At 36.4% G+C, this 23,274-nt stretch overlaps 1 protein-coding gene across 3 annotated transcripts in view; it reads left to right on the top strand.

Moving 5' to 3' along the window:
• The first annotated feature begins 3,794 nt into the window (after nucleotides 1-3,794).
• LOC136034560 (prefoldin subunit 4-like) overlaps nucleotides 3,795-23,274 on the top strand; it is a 31,440-nt gene continuing 11,960 nt past the window's right edge. The window contains exon 1 of one of the 3 annotated variants that reach the window (XM_065715800.1): nucleotides 3,795-3,884. In XM_065715800.1, coding sequence (XP_065571872.1) covers nucleotides 3,810-3,884 — 75 coding nt within the window. In that variant the 5' untranslated portion in view covers nucleotides 3,795-3,809. Of the gene's footprint in view, nucleotides 3,885-11,832; nucleotides 11,852-11,891; nucleotides 12,045-23,274 lie in introns of those variants that run through there. The other 2 variants (XM_065715802.1, XM_065715801.1) reach the window with 2 other exon arrangements.

Below are 23,274 nucleotides of genomic sequence, written 5' to 3'. Positions count from 1 at the left end.
GACATAGTTATAAGGTTTTTCGACTACGCTGAATAAAATGGCTATCTCAGAATTTTGATCCGTTGACTTTGGGAAAATAATTAGCGTGGGAGGGGGCCTAGGTGCCCTCCAATTTTTGGTCACTTAAAAAGGGCACTAGAACTTTTCATTTCCGTTAGAATGAGCCCTCTCGCAACATTCTAGGACAACTGGGTCGATACGATCACGCCTGGGAAAAAAGAAACAAACAAATAAACACGCATCCGTGATCCGCCTTCTGGCAAAAAATACAAAATTCCACATTTTTGTAGATAGGAGCTTGAAACTTCTACAGTAGGGTTCTCTGATGCGCTGAATTTGATGGTGTAATTTTCGTTGAAACTTAAAACGAACAAAAATTATTATTTCACAGCCTATCTAATATATATCAATAAAACTAGTACAAATAAACCAAATAATTGTGTTTCCCTATGCTTTAGGATTGTAAAAAACTAATACTTTACTGAAAACACAAAAGTCAATTATAAAAGACAGAAATTTTGATTTGGGAGTCAAAGTGGGTATGTAGCCTGACAACAACAGCATACAGACACTTTGGATCGATTTATAAGGTAGTATTTTGGTCTTTCTAGCTATAATACCAATAGTGAGTAATATACAGTCTTAAATTGTAAGAAATATTTCTTGAAATGAAAATCAAATAAGACATAAATATGAACTCTGGAAATCTGATTATTTCTATTTCTACAACAGTGAATTTTAAGCTATGATACAAATTATAAAGCTAGTCTATAGTCCTAATACTATCAAGATGGCTTTACTTAGAAGTTGTGTGCAAACTAATTATGACATGTCCTTTTCAGAACCAACACGAGAGCCAGTCATTGAACTGAGCCATTGCGCAGATGTGATATCAAATTAAACATTAAAAAAAGCAAAACTTCTAAAACAGGCTGCTGCTTTATCTTAAAAGGATTGATCTTAAAATGGATTGATAATATTTTTTCTAAAAAAGTGTTCTTAATTGGTTTGCTTTTACTATGCAAAAACATCTGAAGTGCCTTAGTTAGTTTTATAGATTACGAGACAGCATTCGTTTTTGTTGATAGAAGAGCTTTAGCAAAGGTTTTATCCTTGTATGGTTGGTGGACTTTGTCTTAAGCAGCACAGGGAAGACTAAAATGGAGTGGATAAACTCCTCTGGACTTAGATTAGGCGATGAAAAGGTGACGTTGGGTAAAGATGAGATTGGCCAGGTGAACATTTTCATTTACCTTGGTAGTATTATTAGCAAAGATGGTGGGAGCAGTGAAAAAAAAAGAAAAAAAAAAAAATCAAGAGTCAGTGGACGCAAAAAGTTTTCAAAAACCAGCATCTCCAGTACTTATATGGTCCAGGGACAAAGTAAGTTCCCATTTTTTTTCGGAAAAACCAGTCAATGACAGGTATTTATCCTAGTTTTGTGTATTTTCGAATCAGGATAATCCCCGGGTTAAAACTCTCGATGAACATGAAGGGGACTTTGGGTTCAAAACATAAACTATGTAAGATGCTTTGACAAAAGTGGGGGCAGCTTTGAATAGTGTCAGAACCGTCGAATTATGTGCTAATATGGGAAATAATAAGGAAATTCTTTAGGTTTAGAAAGGCTATGTCGAAGACTCTTGTGCGTACGTATCTGAAGTGATATTTCAAACCTTTGGGATTTTCCTACTATGACCTCTACAAGTATTAAATAAAAAAAAAGTTTTTTCAACTGAAAGTAAGGAGCGACATTAAAACTTAAAACGAACAGATATTACTTCGTATATGAAAGGGGCTGCTTCCTCATCAATGCCCCGCTCTTTACGCTAAAGTTTGACTCTTTCTCTCAACTCTTCTTTTTAAAACAGTAAAAAACTATAAAGCGTTCGGCGTGGCTTTCTTTCTGTAGTTTACATAATTTCGTTTTTGCAGTGTTGTATTATCGTCATGTTTTCGTATATTTCATGAGGATTAACCTAACTTCACTTTTTAAGTGTGTTCCGTTTAACAGACAGGTATCTTCGCTTCATTTCGTTTTTTTTTATAGTTTCCTAAAGATAAGGAGGGTGCCACTCCTAAGCACCTTCCCCTTCTTTAAGCGCTAGAGTACCTCTTCCTAACTCATTACTTTGAATTGTTAAACCTACCACTTTCATTAAAAAAACCATCTGTGCACTATGGCCCCTCAGTCCAGATGTTTCGGTGCTCGGTCCGCATGCGCTTCTTCAAATGAGGGGAGTTAGTCTGACAAACTATCCTCTTCACACCAATCATAAAGACCTTCCATGGAATGTTAAAAATTTGGGTCTAAAAATACTCTAATGAAGTTTTTTAACATAAATATATGTTTAAGCAGGAGCACATAACTGTGCGACTGCGTGGCCTCTAAAAATTCAAGGTTATATGAACAGCTTTTACACATTTCTGAAGTAATTTGCCATGTTAGAATATTTGCTCGATAGTATCGTTTTGCTGTACAGCATGGCAGAAATAAGCACTTGGTAAAAAAGGTAAAGGATACGGCATTAGACTTTACAGTCCGTACCGGTGGTGCTGATCTCCGTTTCTTGGCCCTTCAGCCAGGAAGTGCAATGTGGGGTTGGGGGCCAGCCATCCTGTGCTTTTGCACACCCTTCCTGTTTACCTTCCACAGATTTCTCCAGGTACCCATTTAGAGCTGGGTCGACTCTGGCTAAGCTTACAGAGTCACGCCACTGACCCCCGTCCCAAACTGAAGAATTGGGTACACCGGGATTCGAACCCGCGTCCTCTCAGACAAGGGATCCCGAATCCAGCGCACCGACCCATTCGAATAAGCACTTGGCGGCTGTGTGACCTCTTCGGCATCTAAAGGGCGCTAAAATTCCAAATTTACGCTTGATTAAGCCCTCTCTCACCATTTATACTGCCATTTTTTGTATCAAGCGCAGTTGTAAAAAAGAACACACATTCAGGGTTGCATCTGTAGCACGAAAGTGCTATTTCAGCACTATTTCATCATTTATAGCACTGTAGGATGTGCTACATTGAATGTAGCACTTTTTCTCTTTTATGAAATTTTTTTTTAAATGTAAACAAACAAAATGCAATCACATGATGCGTCTCACATCAAAATATATGCAAGAACATTTTTTTATGCATGAAAATTATCTAAATACATTAAAATATAGGATATGCATGTGAGCGTACGTTTTACCATTCAGCTCTCTGATGGACACGAGATACGTATTTATTCTTTTACATTAAAGAAGATTTAAAAATTGATTAAAACTAATCTCAATCCACTTAAATGACCATGCAACCCTGCACGCATTCTTGACCATTCCTCTCAGGAAAAATACAGGGCTTCATTTTTGTGTTTTTTGTTTGTTTGTTTTTTGTCAAAAATGACTTAAAACCTTCACTTTAGAGTCCTCAGACATTTTGACGGAGAAGAATATTTTTAATCTGACAGGACTCAGTTAAAATATGTTCTTCGTCGTTTTAGCATTTTTATTAAGGCTTCTTAACCATATCTGTTAAGATAAATGAGGTCTTTGCAGAGGTATGGGTATATTTCAAGGCAACAGCAACTAGAGAATGCTTTTAGCAATTAAAGAAATGGCAATGGAAGAAATTTCTAATAGCTATAATGATAATAGTAACAAATTGATTATGACGAAATGTATGTGTCCTAATTTGAAAACCTCAGAGCTACTTTTTCTTTCCACTTTTCAAAAATAAACGCAAAACATCAGCCAAAGATAATCCTTTCTTCTTAATTTTGGCAGAGAGGCCTGAGCTCAGGAAAAAATTCCCAGAAAACTATGAAAAGGAAAACAGTCAGGAACTTCCCGAAAGGAGAAAGAACAATCAAACATTCAAGAAGAAAAGACTCCAAGGTACACAGTTGTATTTAAAGGGTCACACGTGTTTAATATCAATTGTTTTATCAAGAGCGAAAGTGAAAGTACATTTGTTTCAGAGTCTATTCTGCGGTTTGACGGTGACAAAACTATATTACGGGTCTAACTTCGTCTAAACATCAGTTATACATCTAAATGATGGCAATCGTTATCCTCATGGCTCATTGACTCTCTTTTCTTCAAATGAGAGCAAAAAAGTGAATCATGGGTTAAATTGCCATCATAACGATGAAATTACTCAACAATGTTAGACGGCTTGTTGTCATCTAACTGCTGAAAGTATTTCAAAATAGATTTCACCGCATTGGAATTGTCAGTTTTCAGCATGCATTTTTTGTATAAAGATGAGAGATTATGTATGTTATGACTGTTATATTTATTTTTTTAATAAACCCAAATGAACCGAATTGAACTGAATGGAGAGTAAGGGATATCTATTATGTATGTTTTTTTTTTTTTTTTTTTTAATGGATACAAGAAAATTATGCATGTCCATTGACAAACTTGGTTTCCTTCTACACTTGTGTAAGGTATTTGGAAAAATATCCACCATTTTTCTTTTAAAGAACGAATTTTGGTCTTACCCTGCAAGAAATACTTTTAGCGATTATGTCGGAAACTATTACCATCAGTAAAAAAAAAATATTTTCTTGTTGCTTTCCACTGGCTTAGTTGAAATATAATATTTGTATGTTTTTATATTCATTTCTATTTATTTGTAAATTGAAAGGCAGTATGGTGTAAGAGAATATTTACAGCAGAGACAGATTTTTTAATTAACTGTAAAATTCATTGCTAACAAATCGCAGACATGTAACAAATGAGCGGGACATTTAAACGCACAAGCTGAGAAATAAACCTGAGGATTTCAAGGACTGTTGTCGGGGCCAGATTGACCACCAGGGTAGCAAAATAAAATATTTGGCAGGCAAATCCAGGCAGGCAAAAAACTCCATCAATAGTACAAGCATGAAAACTAGTCATTATGCTTTGCTACATTGAATCATGCGCTTGAAATTCTCCAACAATGATTCGATTTGTTGAATTAATTGTCTAAAGATGTAACTAACAACCCTTGTTTGGACAGTGGAAACGTAGCTGTTGGAAAAATTGTTAGCTAGCAGTTTCGTATGTAAGGCGGAAAAAAAAACGAAAAACAGTCCTAATGAAAACTATACAGAATATTTGAAGAGAAAAGCTGAAGCACTGCTAGGAATGTAATACTTTAAAAGGAGCGGTTGTTGCAGCTAATTAGGCTAAAAAAAACTTGCAAAAAAAGTTTCAGTCTTACTCTGAAATTTATTAGTTATTTATGATTCTTCCTGTTTTGTATCAACTTAACATTGTTTTTACCTTTGCTACTCAACTTGACTGCTTAGTATTACCACCAAATAGCTTAAATTCTGTAAACACGATTGACTTATATTCTCCTGCTGACTTGGCTCCTGCAACGAGAGAACAGATAACATTCTCTTTCAGGACACCCGGTCTACAGCAGCCGCGAGTGTATCTTTAAATGTTATTTCTGCCTTGCCTTGGAGTTGAAGAAACTATTTGACCATCTCCTTCTTGGACGACCACGTGGTTGTTTTCACCCAGAGGCCAGGGGTTGGAATCTGTGACATGAGGTCTCTTTTGGTATTCAGGGGAGATATTCGTACCATCTCAGCGTAAGCTGCACTACTTGCAGGTAAAATGGAATCTAGTTTGCAAGGGTCAGGAGATTGACCTTGCTAATACAATTATGCAATCGGAGTCGCTCTATTTTTCGAAGTCCTCCGGTTTTATGCAAATGCTGCTTCTTCAGAGTCGTGGTGGTTGTTGTCCAAGTGTTCCCAACGTGTATTAGGACCGAGCCTGTGGCTGGCAACAGGGTTGCGCCAGAACGTTGACTCTTCCAAGGACGGAAGATACCTTGGCTATTTATGTATTTACTACGCTCTCGGCTGAACTACTATTTGACAGAATGGAGCCGAGGTACTTGATGTCATTCACGGCTTCTACTTGGTTTTGATGTGTCTTAATTTCTTAAGGGATGGTTACGATGGTAGACGCAATTGCGATAAGCTGTATTGATTGTGGAGAGGACCATAGGATTCACCAAACTGGCTGTCATCGACATGTTTAATTGGATTTTTTCCTGCTTAGATCAGGGTTGCCAACGGTCACTCTTTCGTGTTTTTGTTGCATTTTCTGCTTGACTTCACTCTTTTACTTGAGTGACAGGGGAAATCATTCTTTTTTCGAATTTCTAGCCAAAATCACCCTTTCCCTACTCTTTTATGAAATGATGATACAAAAACTTCCAAAGAAATAAAACACTTCATATTACATTACTCATATCCAAGGATACAACTACTCACCGGTACTTTTATTTGCATCCTGTATCTTGCCTAAGCCGTCTAGTTACTTTTCCGGCGTTCCGATTTAAGAAGAAGAAGGTCAATGACAACTAGAAAACCAAATTGAATAAAAGAACTAAAAAGCAGTTTTGCATAATCGTCTTATCTACCTGCATAGATGTAAAAGCAAATTACCTTTTTATTTAAAAATATTGAGATTTAATGTCTAGCTCATTATTTAGAAGTTCATTAAAAATGGAACCTTCCTAACTTTTTCTTTAAAGTAAAAAAAAAATGAAGGCAATGTTTTTTCTGTTTACTAGCCATTAGAAAGCTTAGCAGTAATTCTTAAACAAAACGGTAGGGGAGAGGGGAGGAGGGTAACCGTATGTTTTGAGGTCCCTAAATGGCGTATTTTTAAGGATACACTTCCTTTTTACTCGTATAGATAGCTTAACTATTCGGTTTTCTTGGAGATTTTTTTTCACTGACTTCCATCAAGTCGATCCTTGGTGGGGCCCAAAAATGCGTGACATCTTCAAGTGTCCGAAGTTGTCCAAACCATATGGTTGCTTCGGAAACGTATGGGGCATTTCCGGACATTCATTAACTAATGCTTTTAATAATGTATTCCGATAAAATTGATATTTAATTCAGTTAATGTACAAGTCAAATGTAACATTTAATTTATTTTATTGGAAACTGGGCCAAATCGCAGCCAAATACAAGAGCTTTGTCTATTCACCCAGTTACTCCTACTGAAACCGGTGCAGGGAGCTTCTTGATAATATCTTGAAAGTAAGTTTCTGCCCAATTTTGACATTCAGGGAAGATATGCTTTCCGCCAGTCTTCCTCAGGTAATTTATTTTTGTGACTGCTGCATATTTCTTCATTTTCACCAACATATTAAACAGCAAAGTTTTGCTTCTTTCCTGCTATAAATTTTACTAATACAAAATTTCCACAAGAAAATTTTCCGTAAGTCTCAAGCTCACTGTTACTTCCACTACTTAAAGACTCGTCATCCGACTCATTGTTGAGCAGCATATCTATGTCTGAAATACTGTATCTAGTTTCGTCAGAAATCAATGAAGTCTTTGATTTTTTTAGTGACTTTTTCTTTTTATTATAGAGCTTTAGCTCAGTCTCTGCTTCTAGTGCTCTTTTTTCTGGTGTTTTCGTCAGAATTCTACCTTTGCCTTTCCTGCAGTTTTTTTGTGGACCAATTTGCATTTTCGTCTTCGGATATTGTCTGATGCTTTTGGAGTTAGAGCCATGGTGTTGGCTGTGGATCCATCAAGACAAGAGATGAAGTACGACCTGAATCAGGGTGAGGATCAACCGTATTGGAAGGGTCTGAGGCACTCTCTTCAGCTGGGTATGGGTGGTTCGTGACTTTAGCTGGCAGAAAATTAGATTCTGTGAAAACATTCAGATTTTAAGGCCGAATTCCTGCCTCCTCGAAACCAGGTGCAATATTTTGAGGATTTGGATTTTCCAGAAGGGGATGCTTGCACAACTTTATTATTTCATGCATTGAAATTCTCCGGCCAGGGTTTAACTGCATCCCATCGTGAAATGACTCCTTGATGGCATATTTCAGTGGTACATACATTGAAACGTTAAGGGGTTAGAGACGATGGGAGCAGTGGGAAGGAAATTTTAGGTGGTGGATGCTGCTATCTTTGCAAAAGGGAACTACTTCTACTGGAATATGTCTCTCATGATTGTCAAACAAGAGTAAAACAGGGTCTGTTTTACTAAGTTTGATCTCTTCTAGAAAGTGTTCCATGGAACAAAGGAAATTTTCCAAGGTCGTCCATCCTTCCACTGCGATGTGCTATGCCAATGCATCCTGGCGGCCCATCTTGATAAATCCTACATGGAGCTTTGACTCTCCGAAAAACAAAAAATGGTGGAATCGTCTGATCTGTTGCAGATGCAAAGCATAATATTGTGGTATTTTCCCCTCTTTCTGCTGGCACACTCTGTGCCACCTATTTTGCCTTCATCTTTGGGGCCTGCATAACTTTGGGTACTCCTGTTTTGTCGCACTCCCAAACTCGACCAGGAGGAAAATGATACTTGCAAAACAACTCCTGAAGATTTTGAAAGAAGGAAGCAATTAAAACAGCATTAAAGGCAGTAGCATGAGCCTGGCTTATATTTTCAGGTTTTCTGACGGACAAACTCGCATTCCGTTTGGTGAACCCTTTTATCCAATCCACTCCTGTTCTCCCATTCATTTCCTAGCTTCTTCGTGCTCTCCTGAACACTGTCACTGTCATTATTGCTACGACTTGCTCTACTTTAATCGATATTTGTACCTACTGTATGATAACTTGCACCGTTTTGCGGAATCTACAAGGCAACTCTTTTTCAATGGAAATTCTTCTGCATCTCGGAAAGACGAATTCCCATTTGCGGATTAAATAACAGCACGCCTGACTAATTCTGGATTAGGCGCACCGCTCCTCTTTCAAATATTATCTGCAAACAATCAATAAAAGAAAATAATCGTCAGCATCTTCAGAAAACAACACATAATTATACAGATAACGCCATTTCATGCTTTAAGACATAGAATGGAAAGAAGCCTGCAGGGCTTCTATAACAAAACTGGAATACTTTGCAGTTTTTTGCCTCCAGACACCTCTGATTCCATTTTCTAGCTTAAAAAAAACTCTTTCGTCAGTACGGGACGGAACTAGACACTGCAAAAAGTGTCAGGAGTCCCCCCAAAAATAGCGCCTGGAGAGCCCCCTTGTTGACGCTACTTTAAAAATTTATTTTTTGTAGATAACGGCCCGTCGTTTACTGATGAAAATTGCCATGCAAATAGCAGGTCCATGTCTCGTCTGATCCTGCTAACTTATGGCCCAGGAGGTATTATAACTTAAAAATATTCGACAAAGACTATATGTGTCAGGATTTCCAGCTATATGTGTCATTTATATACCAAGAAGCATATAAATACTTCTTCACCTCTCTTCTCGATTGTCTCTTTTATTTAAGATCTAAAACTTACGGCAAATGTGTGTTATACTAAGGGTATCTAGTGGGAATTTTTTAATGCATTAGCTCAAAAACTTTAGGCACAAGGTCCAATGTACGGAGTCGTCCGCGTATAGTTTCATCTCCCTGATCAGGAGATTAACAGGGGCGGGGTGTCCAGCATCAGCAATGTATGGAAAATTTTTAATTGCACTCTTTATGGGTCTTAATTTTCACTCGCTTGAAATCCCAGCAGTTGGGAGTCGCAGTTTCAGCTGCTTAATCATAAAGAAATCAAAGAAACATTAATTCCAAAGCCTGCTCACAAGGGTTACCACCCTAGTGATTTATCACTATTTCTAGTAATTTTTCATGTTGCCTAGTGATTTTCTCCTTGTTAGTGATTCATAGTGATTTTTGCTCTAAAACTAGTGTTTTTTTCCTAATTTTTATTCCTATATACCGTTTAGATCCATGATTCAATCGAATAAATCATACAAGAAGCTAATTAATAGAAAAAAAACAGAAAATAGGGATTCGTTATAGTTCCTAAGATGTTCCAGATGAGCATTTATGCAATTTTAACGCCTCTAAAACTTCCGATTTTTCACCATATATCAATATCAGCTATAGACCCCAGAGCGTTATTGCTAGTTAATCGCAAAATTGCAAAAATATTCTTTACTTCCTATTTAACAACATTTGCTCAAATCGAATTTTTGTCTCCATATTAATGTTTTTCTCTATGTAATCTATCACTTCTAAATTAGATTTTCTTCTGTTAAAACATTTGAAAGTAGAGTGAATGGTGAACACGAACATACCCTCTATATCTGTAAATAAAATAGAAATGGAGTCATTGAAAAATAAGACGGTTGGTGCATATTAAATATAATTTTCCAAATTAAAAAAGAATCATTAAAGAGAAAATAGGACTTAGTGCTTTTTCTAATAGGATTTGTAACATAACTAGATGGAATAAATCAATTGCAGTTTTATGATTGAAGTTGGTTGGGAGTTAGGGGGTATTTTCTCTGGGAATTGTCTAATGATTTTAATCCTTACTTCTAATATCTAATCGTAACTCCAGTAATTCTCCAAATTCTCTTATTGGTAATTGAAACACCTAATAAGCGCAGATAATTTCCTATTCTTAAAATTTTTGTATTTATGTGCTAACATATCAAACAGTTTGTAATAACAAACTATAAGAATGTAGCAACAAGGCTTATTAGTAAGCGAAACTATAGAAACAGAATTTTGATATCAATCGATATATCATCGGCTTATAATGTTGATTCCAAATATATAAGATTCGTTAAGCTTAGTTTTACCCATAAAAAGCTAAGAGACTGTAAAATTTTGCCTGGCTTTTGAAAGAGGAAGGAAACACTCACTAAAGGTCAAAGAAATTTAATATAAATCAAATCATTAAATTCGGCACATCAGAGAACCCTACTGTAGAAGTTTCAAGCAACTATCTGTAAAACTGTTGAATTTTGTCTTATTTGCCAGAAGTAAAATATCGGATGCATGTTTATTTGTTTTTTTTTGCCAGGGGTGACCGTGTCGAACCAACGGTCCTAGACCAGCTGGAGAGGACTCATTTCAACAGACATTAAAATTATGGTGTTGCTTTTACATGACCAAAAAGATCAGACGGCTACTACCCCTCCTCCACGTCCTTCTTTTCTCCCAAAATCCAATCGAAAGTTTGAGATAGCCATTTTGTTTAGCATAGTTGAAAGGCTCCGAAATTATACCTTCAGGTTTAACATGACCTGCGCAGCCTCCGAGGATAGATCTTAGGAAGAAAGTATGCTAAGGATAACGGGGATAATGTACGATCTATAAAAATCGGTTTCATAGCGAATAAGACAAACAACGGGTGACAGAATGCATTGGAGTTGTAGAACTTGCTATATATTTGCACATTAAGAGGATGGGGGTTAAGTAAATATAAGTTACTTTACCCCCACACTCCCCTAATGTGCAAATATATAACCGGAATTATGTTGTCATATAAACTAAAGTATTATATTTGCATCATATTTTGGCACATTTCATTAGGATTAACACTAAATATTACTTTACTCCTTGGGTGTATTCTGTATAATTAACAAGAATCTCTTTTTTTTATTAAAGAAGCAATAAGAAGAACGATAATTATCGAAATTTGTGAAAGGTGGGTCACATTTTTCTATGAAAATATAAAAAGGCCATTTTCAAAATTGTTGCTGGTGTCCCAGCAATTAAATTAGCTCAACTAAAGTAGAAAGAAAATAGTTTCTGTATCTTTTGCGAAAAAAACTAGAGTTTTGGATCGACAAAAATAAAAAATTGAAAAGAAAAAGCAGATATTTCGATTAGATCACTGATAACCAAACCAATTATTTATAATCGGGGTATTATCCAAGGGAACCAAATTGGGAAAATACCAGGGAGGAAGCAAGGATTTTGTTCTATTCTCTGCAGAGAGATGCAAAAAGGCATTTTTCAAAATTTCAAGGGTATTTTTCGCTTGAGTAAAACAAGACATCAATCTAAAGGTATATTTCCACATCCAGCGGTACCCCCTTCCTGTAGGTGCGCTTGCATAGAACATGGTAAAGAAAAAAACAATTATTAACTACAATGATAAAGAGTATTATAATTCTAGGATTTCCAGTCATTTGTGGTCAATAATCTAGTGATTTATGTGCTGATTTAGTGATGTTTTCGAGAATCTAGTGTTTTTTTCAGCGGTTTGCAACACTGCTGCTCACCTTGTCTAACATGGCTAACAAGAATTTTAATGCTGTAGGAATTCATTAATTTTTGTTATAGCTGCTTAGATGATATAGGCCAATTGCAATTTTCCAGAGTAACCTTTTGGACAACATGAATCTTTTTAGCAGATGGATTTTTCTCGGTCCTTGCTTACAATTACTCCTCCTCAGAAGGAAGTGCAAATGCAACCTAGCCTAAATTTTCTAGTCTGTGTTTGCTATTAATGGGGTATGATTCTCTATTAGGACCAGTATTTTAGAAATTTAAAGTTGTCTTCCAAATTTATAGGCTAGTATTTTTCCAGACCAAGCACTAATCTAGGTGAAACTAAATTTTTGCACTTACTGCTATTTCAGAAAGTTATTACACTGGATAGCCCTATTTAAATTTTCAAGAATGAACTCAAAGCAGTGGGCAAATTGTTAATTTTCTCAATTTGGCTTGGTTCATTTGCTAGCTAGAAGATAAGGTAAATGTTTAGTTTCATCAAAGCCATCTAAAGTGTGTATTACTGCATATAGCAAGATTCTGATGATTACATATTGTTTCTTTGTCATTATTAGAGAAGCAAACCTATTTTTTAGCTTTCTAAAATCTCCTTCCAACAAGATTAAAAATGCATAAAGTTGGCTTGCTTACAGGTAACATTACCTATAGAGCAAAGTGTATTAGTCCATAAGTCCTGTGGGCAGCACCTTTTAATGTTCTTTTTAAGTGTATTTATCACCATTTTTGTAAATTTAATTTTAAGCCCTGGTAAAATTTTAGTTAATTGACTTCTTGCTATCTCAAAAAGGATTTAGGCTAGGAAAATGGATAAAATTCTAGTTAATTGACTTCTTGCTATCTTGGAAAGGGTTTAGGTTAGGAAAATGAAACTTTCAGGGATGGCTCTACAGGCTAAAGTATGTCCTGGGAAGGTATTTTAAAGCACCCATCTCCACTCCTTCTCCCTCTAGAGAGCCCTGAAATTTGCCTACATGACAGGTCTATACCTATTGAAATTTTGACAAAACAACATTTTACCCTAATTTTCAGTTACTAGTTGCTTTTTCTCTGCCTTTAGTTATGAAAATGCAATTCCTGTTATTTGAGTAGAATTTTGAGCTGTATTAATGTTTTTTTTTTTCAAAATTTAGGAAATGTATTTGCATATCTTAAAAACCTTATAAAATGGAATTCAGCTAAGTTATGAAGCTCAAAACAATTTTGTTGTACTTCAATTAAGCAGAAGATCTATTTTGCAAGGTTTCACTTTTATAACACATATTTTTAAAGGTCATCAAAGTGGAGGTAGTTGCTTCAAAATACCTTCCTGGACCATCCTTTAGTCTGTAGATTCATCTCTGAAAGTTTCATTTTCCTAACATAGACCCTTTCTGAGATAGCAAGAAGTCAATTAACTAGAATTTTACCAGAAAATAAAACTTTCAGGGATGAATCTACAGACTAAAGTATGTTTCAGGAGAGTATTTTGAAGCAACTACCTCCACTCCTCCTTCTAGAGGGCCCTGACCTTTGATGACCTTTAAAAATATGTGTGTTATAAAAGTGAAACCTTGCAAAATAGATCTTCTGCTTAATTGAAGTACAACAAAATTATATTCAGCTTCATAACTTTGCTCAATTCCGTTTTATAAGGTTTTAAAGATAGGCCAATGCATTTCCTAAATTTTGAAAAAAAACATTGATATGGCTCAAAATTCTACTCAAATAACAGGAATTGCGTTTTCAGAACTAAAGGTAGAGAAAAAGCAACTAGTAACTGAAAATTAAGGTAAAATGTTGTTTTGTCAAAATTTCAGGTATAGACCTATCATGTAGCCAAATTTCAGAGCCATCTGGAGGGAGAAGGAGTGGAGGTGGGTACTTCAAAATACCTTCCTGGGACATACTTTAGCCTGTAGACCCATCCCTGAAAGTTTCATTTTCCTAACCTAAACCCTTTCGATAGCAAGAAGTCAATTAACTAGAATTTTACCTTAAGCCCTTAGTAGGACACTAAGTTATATCTTGTTCCTTTTTTTTTTTTTTTTTTTTTTTTTTTTTTTTTTTTTTTTTTTTTTTTTTTTTTTTTTTTTTGTAGGCTCTGAGATAAAAAGATGTAGGCCTATTTTAATTCAACATCCAATGCAAAGTTGATATTTTAATGCCATGTATTCCATGTTCATTGATTTATTATGATAAAATATTATAAACTTAATGGTTGGCCTATGCATCTATTTGGCTAAATCTGTAATTTTTCTCAAAGATAGGCTTTAACTCTTCTGTGCTAATGACTAAAATTGCAATCTTGGCACCAGTTTAGTTGTTGACCACTTTTTAAGGGAGCATGCTAATAAAATAAAATTAGTAGCCTGTCATTGGATTCTTGATTTTATGCTATTTCTAAATATCATGGTTACTTTTCTGACAATGAATCCTGCCTAATGGTCAAATTTGTAACCCAAGAATGGACTGTATCCAAGATTTTTGTTCAGTGGAGAGGTGGGGGTGTAAAATTATGACCTTTTATTGGTAAGTACTAGAAACCCAGGTCACCTAGAATAGAAGGATGAGTTAGAATGTTACATCCTTCCTCCTTTCCAAACTAGATGACTGGTACAAAACTTTCATAAAATTAGACCTTTTACATTAAACTAACTAAACAAAGGTTCTTCCATATGACACTACACTTATAAGTTCACTAGTTATTCACGACTTAATTGTCACTTACTACAAATAGTTTATGGAAATTCTCACATGTCCATTCTCTGTATTGGCTTCACAAGCCGGCCACTACGGGTTATGTATGGGGAGTTTTGGGGTTCTTCTTGGGCTGGGCGACTGGTGCTTGATGCTGGAGGGAGTGTGCGGAGCGTTGAGCTACATTCGAAATTTATAGGTTGGGGAAGGGTCTCTATCGGTGTTACGGGTGGGACGGGGGCTATTGATGGTGGGCTTATAGGTGCTGGTGAAGTTTTGGCTTCAGGGCTGTCCTCCTCATGGTCTGCAAGGTCTGGTGATTGAGGTTGCTGGTTCAGTGTTTTTATGTGTTGCCTGTTGCGTTGGTAAGTTCCTCCATTGGTTGTTTCAATTATGTATGATCTTGGGTTTACATCTACTCTTTTAACGATTCCGGCTTGCCAAAGTTTCCCACAAATTTGAGCTCAGACCGGTTGACCAATTTGCAAAGGTTTTAGTTCCCTTGACTGTCTGTTATGATATTTTCTTTGGTGTGACTGTTGTTTTATCCGATTCTGTTGAAATCGTTTATGGTGAATGGTTTTTGGTGTGAGAAGTTGTTTAGTGCAGGGAATGACTGACCTTAGGTTTCTGCTCATCAACAGTTGTGCTGGGGATGCTAGACCATCAACCGGGGTGTTTCTGTATTCCAGCAATGCTAAGTTAAAGTCATGTCCTGCAATATCTGTTTTGATAAGCATATCTTTGGCTGTTTGCACTGTTCTTTCTGCTAGTCCGTTTGACTGAGGGGAGTTCAGGGATGATGTGGTTTGAGAGATTTCCCAATTATCAATGAACTTCTGGAATAGCGTGGATGTGAACTGGGGGCCATTGTCAGTTATTAGGGTACGAGGGATTCCGTAGCGTGTGAAATGCTTCTTAAGACAGGATATTATGTGGTGTGAATTTGCATTTTCCCCCAATATGTCGATTTAAAAAAAGCGACTGTAATAGTCAACAGTAATGATGTAGTATTTTCCGTTCTTGTAGAATAAATCGCACCCGACCTTCTCCCATGGTAGATGAGGTATGCTGTGTGGCATTAAGGGCTCTTTTTGGTTGGAATTTTGGCTAATGGAGCATGCATGACAGTGTTTGATGAATTCTTCAATATCTTTTGTCATTCCAGGCCAAACAACGATTACGCGGGCTCGTTGCTTGGTTTTTTTGATACCCAAATGTGACAAATGGATGCAGCTAAGAATGTCTTTCCGCGAATTTCTTGGAATGACCAAGCGATCTCCTTTCATTATGATCTTGTCTACAACTGTTAGTTCATGCCTGATGTTCCAGAATGGGGTGAGCGTTGGAGGGAGGTTTCTTCTGCAGGATGGCCAACCTTTTTGGATTGCTTGTGCGAGCTCAGCTAACTGGGGGTCGGAGTTTGTCTCCTGTTTCAGTCTCTCGAGTCTGGCGTTGCTGATTGGTAGAAGAGACATGACAGAGTGAATGTATGATTCTATTTCTTTTTCCATTTTCTTATCTTCTTTGGGAAGGTTTAGCCGCGACAGCGCATCAGCAACGGGAATTTCCTTGCCGGGGCGAAATGCTATTATGAGATCGTATGGTTGAATCCTTAAAAGCATCCTCTGCAGTCTTGGTGATGACTTTGATATTGGGCGATTTAGGACTACTTGCAGGGGTTTGTGGTCAGAGACGACCGTGAATTTTCGGCCGTAGAGATACTGGTGGAAATGTATACAGCCGAAAAGGATAGCATAAAGTTCCTTCTCTATTTGCGAGTAGTTCTGCTCGGTGGAGTTTAGTGAGCGTGATGCAAAAGAGATTGGCTTTCCATTTTGACTGAGGGTGGTACCGAGGCCAAATTTTGAGGCGTCGACTTGTAGCTCAACATTGCCTGCAGTTGGATCAAAGAATGCTAATGAGCTGCAAATGGATTCTTTGATATTAGTGAATGATTTATCATGCTGTTGTTTCCACTTAAATTGTTGCTGTTTTACTAGGTCACGGAGTGGCTGATTTATTGATGATAGATTGGGGATATACCTTGCAAGGTAATTCATCATTCCTAATATTGTCTGGAGTTCATCTTTTGTATTAGGGGTTCGCATTTCACGCAGCGCTCTAACTTTTTGTGGGTCTGGGTGGATTCCATTTTCAGATATCACATGCCCGAAATACGGTATGCTATTGCACTTGAATACGCATTTTTGGAGGTTTAGTTTGACTCCTTTTTCACGGGCCCTTATGAGAGCACTGCGGACGTTCGCATCATGTTCCTCAATGGTTTTTCCTGAGATGATAATGTCGTCAACAATAACAGAGAAGCCTTGGATGCCTTCAAATGCTTCTTCCATGCAGCGTTGGAATTCGTCCTGAGCTGAAATCAGTCCGAACGGCATTCTTTTGAACTTATAACAGCTGTATGGTGTGTTGAAGGTTGTCAGCTGAGATGATTCTTCGTCTAGGACCAGGGACCAATAACCATGACGAGCGTCTAATTTTGTGAAGAACTTTGCCCCAGCGTGTCTAAGTATTGCTTCATCGAATGTTGGCATGGGATGATGTGGTCTTTTGATAGCCTTGTTCAGGTCATGTGGGTCAATGCAAACTCGGAGACTTTTGTCAGGCTTTTCAATTACAACCACGGCATTTACCCAATCTGTGGGCTGCAGTATCTTTTCGATTACTCCAAGCTCTTCCATCCTATTGATTTCCTTTTTGAATTTCTCTTGGAGGGAAATGGGGATGCGTCTAGCTGGTACAGCTTTGGGTTCAGTTCCTTCTTTAAGTGTGATGCAGAATTCTCCTGCAAGCTGTCCGACACCATGGAATATGTCTTGGAATTCTTCTGTGAACGGGTCTGGGTTCAGGACTTTTGAATTTTCTACTGTCAGGATCAGCCTGATGAGTTTAAGCTTGCGACTGGATTCAAAGCCAAGGATCGGTATGGGGGCATCTCTTACTATGAAGAAGGGCTGTATTTCGCTGCATCCGTTAGTGTATGCGCATTTAAGGTTACATAAACCAAGTGTGGGGATTTTCTGACCTCCAAAACTGGTAAGTATTTGTAAGGTCTTGTTAATTCTTGGTCTTGGTCTGAGAGTATTGAAAATTCTTTCAGGTATGATATTAGCTTGAGCACCAGTATCTATTTTGAAGATGATATTGATTTGTTTGTTTATCAAGAGCTTTACATATGGTTGACCATCACTTTTATCCTTGTTTATAATATCAATAAATAGCTCATCACTACTGTCATTCCTGTGATCGTGATTTTGCTGTTGTTGGTTTATAAAGTTTACTGATTTTTTAGTGCTTTTGCAAACCTTTGCAAAATGATTTGGTTTGTTACAGTTGCTGCATATTTTTCCTTTAGCTGGGCATTTGTGGGAGGCTGAATAATCTCCACCACAGTAATAGCATTGTCTACTTGATGTGGAATAGTTTATTTTCTTTGATTTTTTAACAAAGTCGATCTCCTGTTTTATGTATGTTTCTTGATATGGTTGGCTTCCACTTGGATCGGATTGTGACATTGTTTTGAGCTGCACCTGGGTTTCTACATGTGTTCGAGCAATGTTAACTGCTTTTGACAAGGTAAGGTTGGACCCTACTTGGAGGAGCTTCTCTCTAACCTTTGCTGATGAAATTCCACATACAAATCTGTCTCTAATCATTTCCTCCGTAATAGCTGTCGTCGTATATGCACATTCACGAGCCAGAATCTTCAAATTGGTTATGTATTGCTCAACTGATTCGTTATCTCGCTGGTCACGTTTATGAAAAAGGTACCTTGAGAAGACAGTGTTGCTTTTTGGGTTGAAGTATTCAGTGAATTTGTTTATATGAGATTGAATTTTATCTTTCTCTTCTGTTGTGAATGTAAAAGTACTGAAGATGTCTCTTCCTTTATCTCCAAGCCAAATTAGTAAGAAGGCACACTGGACTTTTTCAGTTTTTTCACTCAGGGGGCCTTCAAACATCAGAGTTGCATGGTTTTTGAATCTTGTCCATGCTTCTTTAAGATTGTCACTTGTCCAGTCCATCGTTGGGTAAGGAACACTGATTTCCATTTTTCTTTACGAGGCTTCTGACACCATGTAAAATTTATGACCTTTTATTGGTAAGTACTAGAAACCCAGGTCACTTAGAATAGAAGGATGAGTTAGAATGTTACAGGGGGGGGGGTTACAAAAAAATCATACATTTTGCCATTTTTTACAAGTAAGCCAGGTTTTTTTTGGGGGGAGGGCATATTGAGTACCCCCTTGCATACAGTCCTGGCTCTAAGAATGCATTGATAACAAAAGGAAACAATGAAGTTCTTACCTTACAATATACAGCGTGTTTCTATTAATGAAGATATTGTATTTCTTTCCATTGTTATCCACTTTTTAGTTACTACAAATAACACTTTGATAAATATTGCAATCAGTTACAGACAAAATTTAAATCAAATTTCTTAAAGCTGGTTTTAACAGAGAAATTAAGAAATGCCACTATATTTAATTAATCCAGACATATATGGGCCCTTTGGGGAATAGAAGTAGGGTATATGCCCAGGAAAGTCACCAGGATATCTCAAAAGAGCATAAAATAAGAAATCCAACAGTGCTACCCTTATTTTATTAGACTATTTCCTTTAAAAGCAGCCAACCACTAAACTCATACCACAAGCTGTGTTGGATCAACAAAGTTGCTAGAAAATAACTAAATTCAACAAATCGTTATTAATTCAAGTCCCACTCGATAGTAATAGGACCAATCCTCCATCCACCAGCTTCAATGATGATAATTAATTGTCTGTAGCATCTGTAAAGGTATACCATGGCTTTTTGAACCACTCCTTGTTCACTGCTGACTTGAACACAGATTATGGGGTATTGTCCATCATGTTTGCAAAGGTTGTTGAATAGAGAATCAAAATATATTATCCCTTTGTTGATATAGTGTTTAGTTCAGAAAAGAAATCATGCCAAAAGATTGCACAATTGAAGTCTAAGAAAAGTAATTTGAGACTCATAACTTTGGTAAATCCAAATTTCTAGGGTTTTGAGAATTTGGAAAGATTACCTTAATTTGCACTTTTGAGCAAAATTAAGGTACATACTGAACTTGTTGTGCTCCATGTTGAACATAGTGATTTTTTGTCACTGTCTTATTTCCTAGTGACATGCTGTAAGTGAGGTCTACTGGAGAGATGTAATTTAAGCTCACTTGGTAATTGTTACCACTATGAATATATGACCTTTGATGGCCATTCTTTAGTTATTTAAAGCTGACACAACTGTCCAACAGCAACTTCAGATATATTATGCAAGATGGTTGGGTATGACAAGCAGCATCAGCTTCCCAGCAAGACGCTTATATGATGAAGTTTGCACCAGTGAGCCATTGAATGAGATGGACAGTTCCAGCAGATGTAGGTGCAATCACTGTTTCTGCTTGAAGACTATTCGAGTTTTTGCCAAATATGGGCATGGAAGATGTTTTCCATCTGGTGTCTACCTCTTGGGGAAAAAATCTGGCTTTAAATCCAGTCCAAATTCTGGAAACCACATTGGAGTTTAAGAGAAGCAGATTCACAGTAAAACTTATGTCCAAGTTAAGAGATGTGCAGGTCAAGTCATCTTATTGTGGAATTTTAAGGGTTTGTAGATAGGAGAAGAGGTTGAGGGGAGAACTTGAAGATACCATTTGAGGCCCCAAGTTTTGGCTGTAGGTTCATTCCTATGATTTTCTTTCACTTCATGAATCAGATTTCTAAGATTGCCCAAAACTAGAGTTTTTACCAAAGTTTATGCTGTGGCTTGGCTAGATACAATAAACAGTCTCAAACAATAGATGTTTATGATAGAGTAAATGGTTTCATCATACAATTTTTGCAGTCTAGTGAGGTGGCTAAGCTTCAAAAATTGTTACAACTGATCAATTATAGCTAGACAACAGCACATGTATTGGTTGGTATGAACATTTGACTACTCTTGACAGTTTGAGAAGCCAAGGCAAAAATTCCATCACTACTACATTAAATTAGTCTATAAAATTGTATTGACATATAAATCATCAGGCAAGTTAGGATGTGTGTTATTGGGGAGGATATATACTGGTTGTTTCTCTTTTAATGCCAAATCATTTAAATATCATAAATATTCAGACATGTAATCTATATTGTACACAAACAAAAGTATGGATAATAGATTACCTTACAAATAGAACCCAAGAGCTTGTGGTAGGATATTTTTTGTTGCCACCTATGCTAGTGATAAGGTAAGTATTGCAAGGTGATTGTCTTGGGCAATCACTCTTCTGCTTTATATGAATGATTTGCTGAATTTTGTTAAAGACTTGACTATAAGAATGTTTGCAGATGATGTGAAGATGTACAGCTCAGTAATGAATGAGCTTGAGATTTTGTTATGTCAGGATAATTTGAACACTATGTAGGGGGTATACTGCAAACTCTATGTTTATTAACAAAGCTAACTCCAGTACTATGCACTACTTGCACAGGCTCTTTCAATATTATCATTACCTCATTGATGCAAAATCTGTCTTAAATTTGGAGCATCTTTGAGACCTTGTGGTTTATTTTGACTCAAATCTCAAGTTTCAGAATCATGTTTCAGATGTCACCTATCAGTTGAATTGCTAATTATTGTATCTGAAGACACTTTTTGTGTCTACTGTACATCCACACTTAAATGTTGCTAATCAATACGGCATCCTCTTAATAAGAGAGATAGAGCAAGAGTCAAAAAGTGCAATGCAGTGTCACCAAATCAACTATCTTACCTGAGATATCTACTATGCCTCCAGAGACTGCAGTGACCTAGTCTTCAGTTCTGACATGATAGTGCTGACCTAATAAATAGAACATGCTTTGATTGGAGCATTGATTTTGTTACTCCAACTTGCTTCTTCACTTTTACAGAATATAACAATACCTGTCAGCACCAATTCAAAATATACCAATCCTTTGCCCAGAAAAGTAGATGTCGAAAATCTTTGTCCAGCTGTGTATAGAAGACTTGGATCACACTGTCACAAAAAAGAGTTGTACTTTAAAGATTTAAAGATTGACTTTGGAAACTGGATCATGATCCAGTCTCTAAAGTCAATTAGCCTCTACAGAGTTCCATACTAAGTCTTGTTGTGATCTGTTTTAAGAAAATTGTTGTTATATTTGTTGTTCTTGTAATGAAGTGCTGTCTTTAAAAGTTATCTTTAATGTTGTAATTTCTACTGAAACAAGTTTACCTCATTTGGTATTCATAAATAAAAAAGAAAACAAAGAAAAAAGGAAAGTGAAAATTGTGCTAAAACGAAAAGCCTGTAAATTCAGGATATAAATTGGGCCTCTGCCAGTGGTGGATACAGGGAACCCCCCCTTCCTGATGTAGTGGTGGATTTGTGGTTGGGACCACTTGCTCTGGTTTGGAATGGGAAGAAAGTTATTTTTTTGGTAATTGGTTTTAATAGTTGTAGTTTATAATAAGTTTTTAATTATTAAGACTTTCTCTTTGCAAACAAGTTAGAAAGAAGGTTTCAGTTACTTTGTATGGTCTCTGCTAGATTTTACTAATGCCGCATACTGCCAAAAAGTATTTAATTAAATTTAGGTTTATCAAGAGAGTCTGTTTGTGTCAAACAGTTCATGGTAAAAAAACTGTAGTAAGGAGCAACCCAGCTCAATAGTAACCAAAACTCTAAAAAATAGAATATTGATACCAACAGTTACATCAAAAGAATTGTATTTTCATGTTGATTTTAAATATACAAGTTTTATCTATTTCAGTCTTACCCATCAAAAGTTACAAGCCTGAGAAAATTTGCCCAATTCTAGAAAAAGGGTCATATAATAGGATCATATAATATAAAAGTCATATAATCTTAACGAAAATCGCACCATCAGATTCAGTGTATCAGAGAACCCTACTGTAGAAGTTACAAGCTCCCATCTGCAAAAATGTGGAATTTTGTATTTTTTGCTAGAAGACAGATCATGGATGTGTGTTGATTTGTTTTTTTTCCATGAGTGATTGTATCAATCCAGTGGTCCTAGAATGTCGCAAGAGGGATTTTTTTTTATCTAGCTGGTATAGATGGGTCTCTGAATTCTCACTTTGAATCAGTGGGATGGCATCGATTTTTTTTTCAAACATTCACTAATAAAATGTTGATAAAAGTGGAAATTCACACAACATGAGTTAACCACAGAAACGGATTGCAACAACAATATTACTACAGAATTTTTCACCTTCTCAATACCAACCAGTCACAAAATATAGTTATGTTTTTGTAAAGGGGTTGTATATATTTGTCCATAAAATTGTCTGAACTGCTACATATACAGCTGAGGATTTTTATACTTATTTTGATACATGCCATCCAATCATATTTCCACGATTAGTTATTTATAAATCAGAATTTTTACAGGACAAATTTCTTAATTAATGCTAAATCTGAGTCGAATCTCAAATTTATACTTTTGTGCTCAACAGAAATATGGACATTTAAACTTTGAATTCAATATCTGAAAATCTAAAGATAAAAAAAAATATAAATCTAC

Source organism: Artemia franciscana, chromosome 13 (assembly GCF_032884065.1).
Source record: "Artemia franciscana chromosome 13, ASM3288406v1, whole genome shotgun sequence".
NCBI classification, from domain to species: Eukaryota; Metazoa; Arthropoda; class Branchiopoda; order Anostraca; family Artemiidae; genus Artemia; species Artemia franciscana.
Note: the sequence above shows the minus strand (reverse complement) of the source record. Positions and strands in the feature narration are given on the sequence as shown.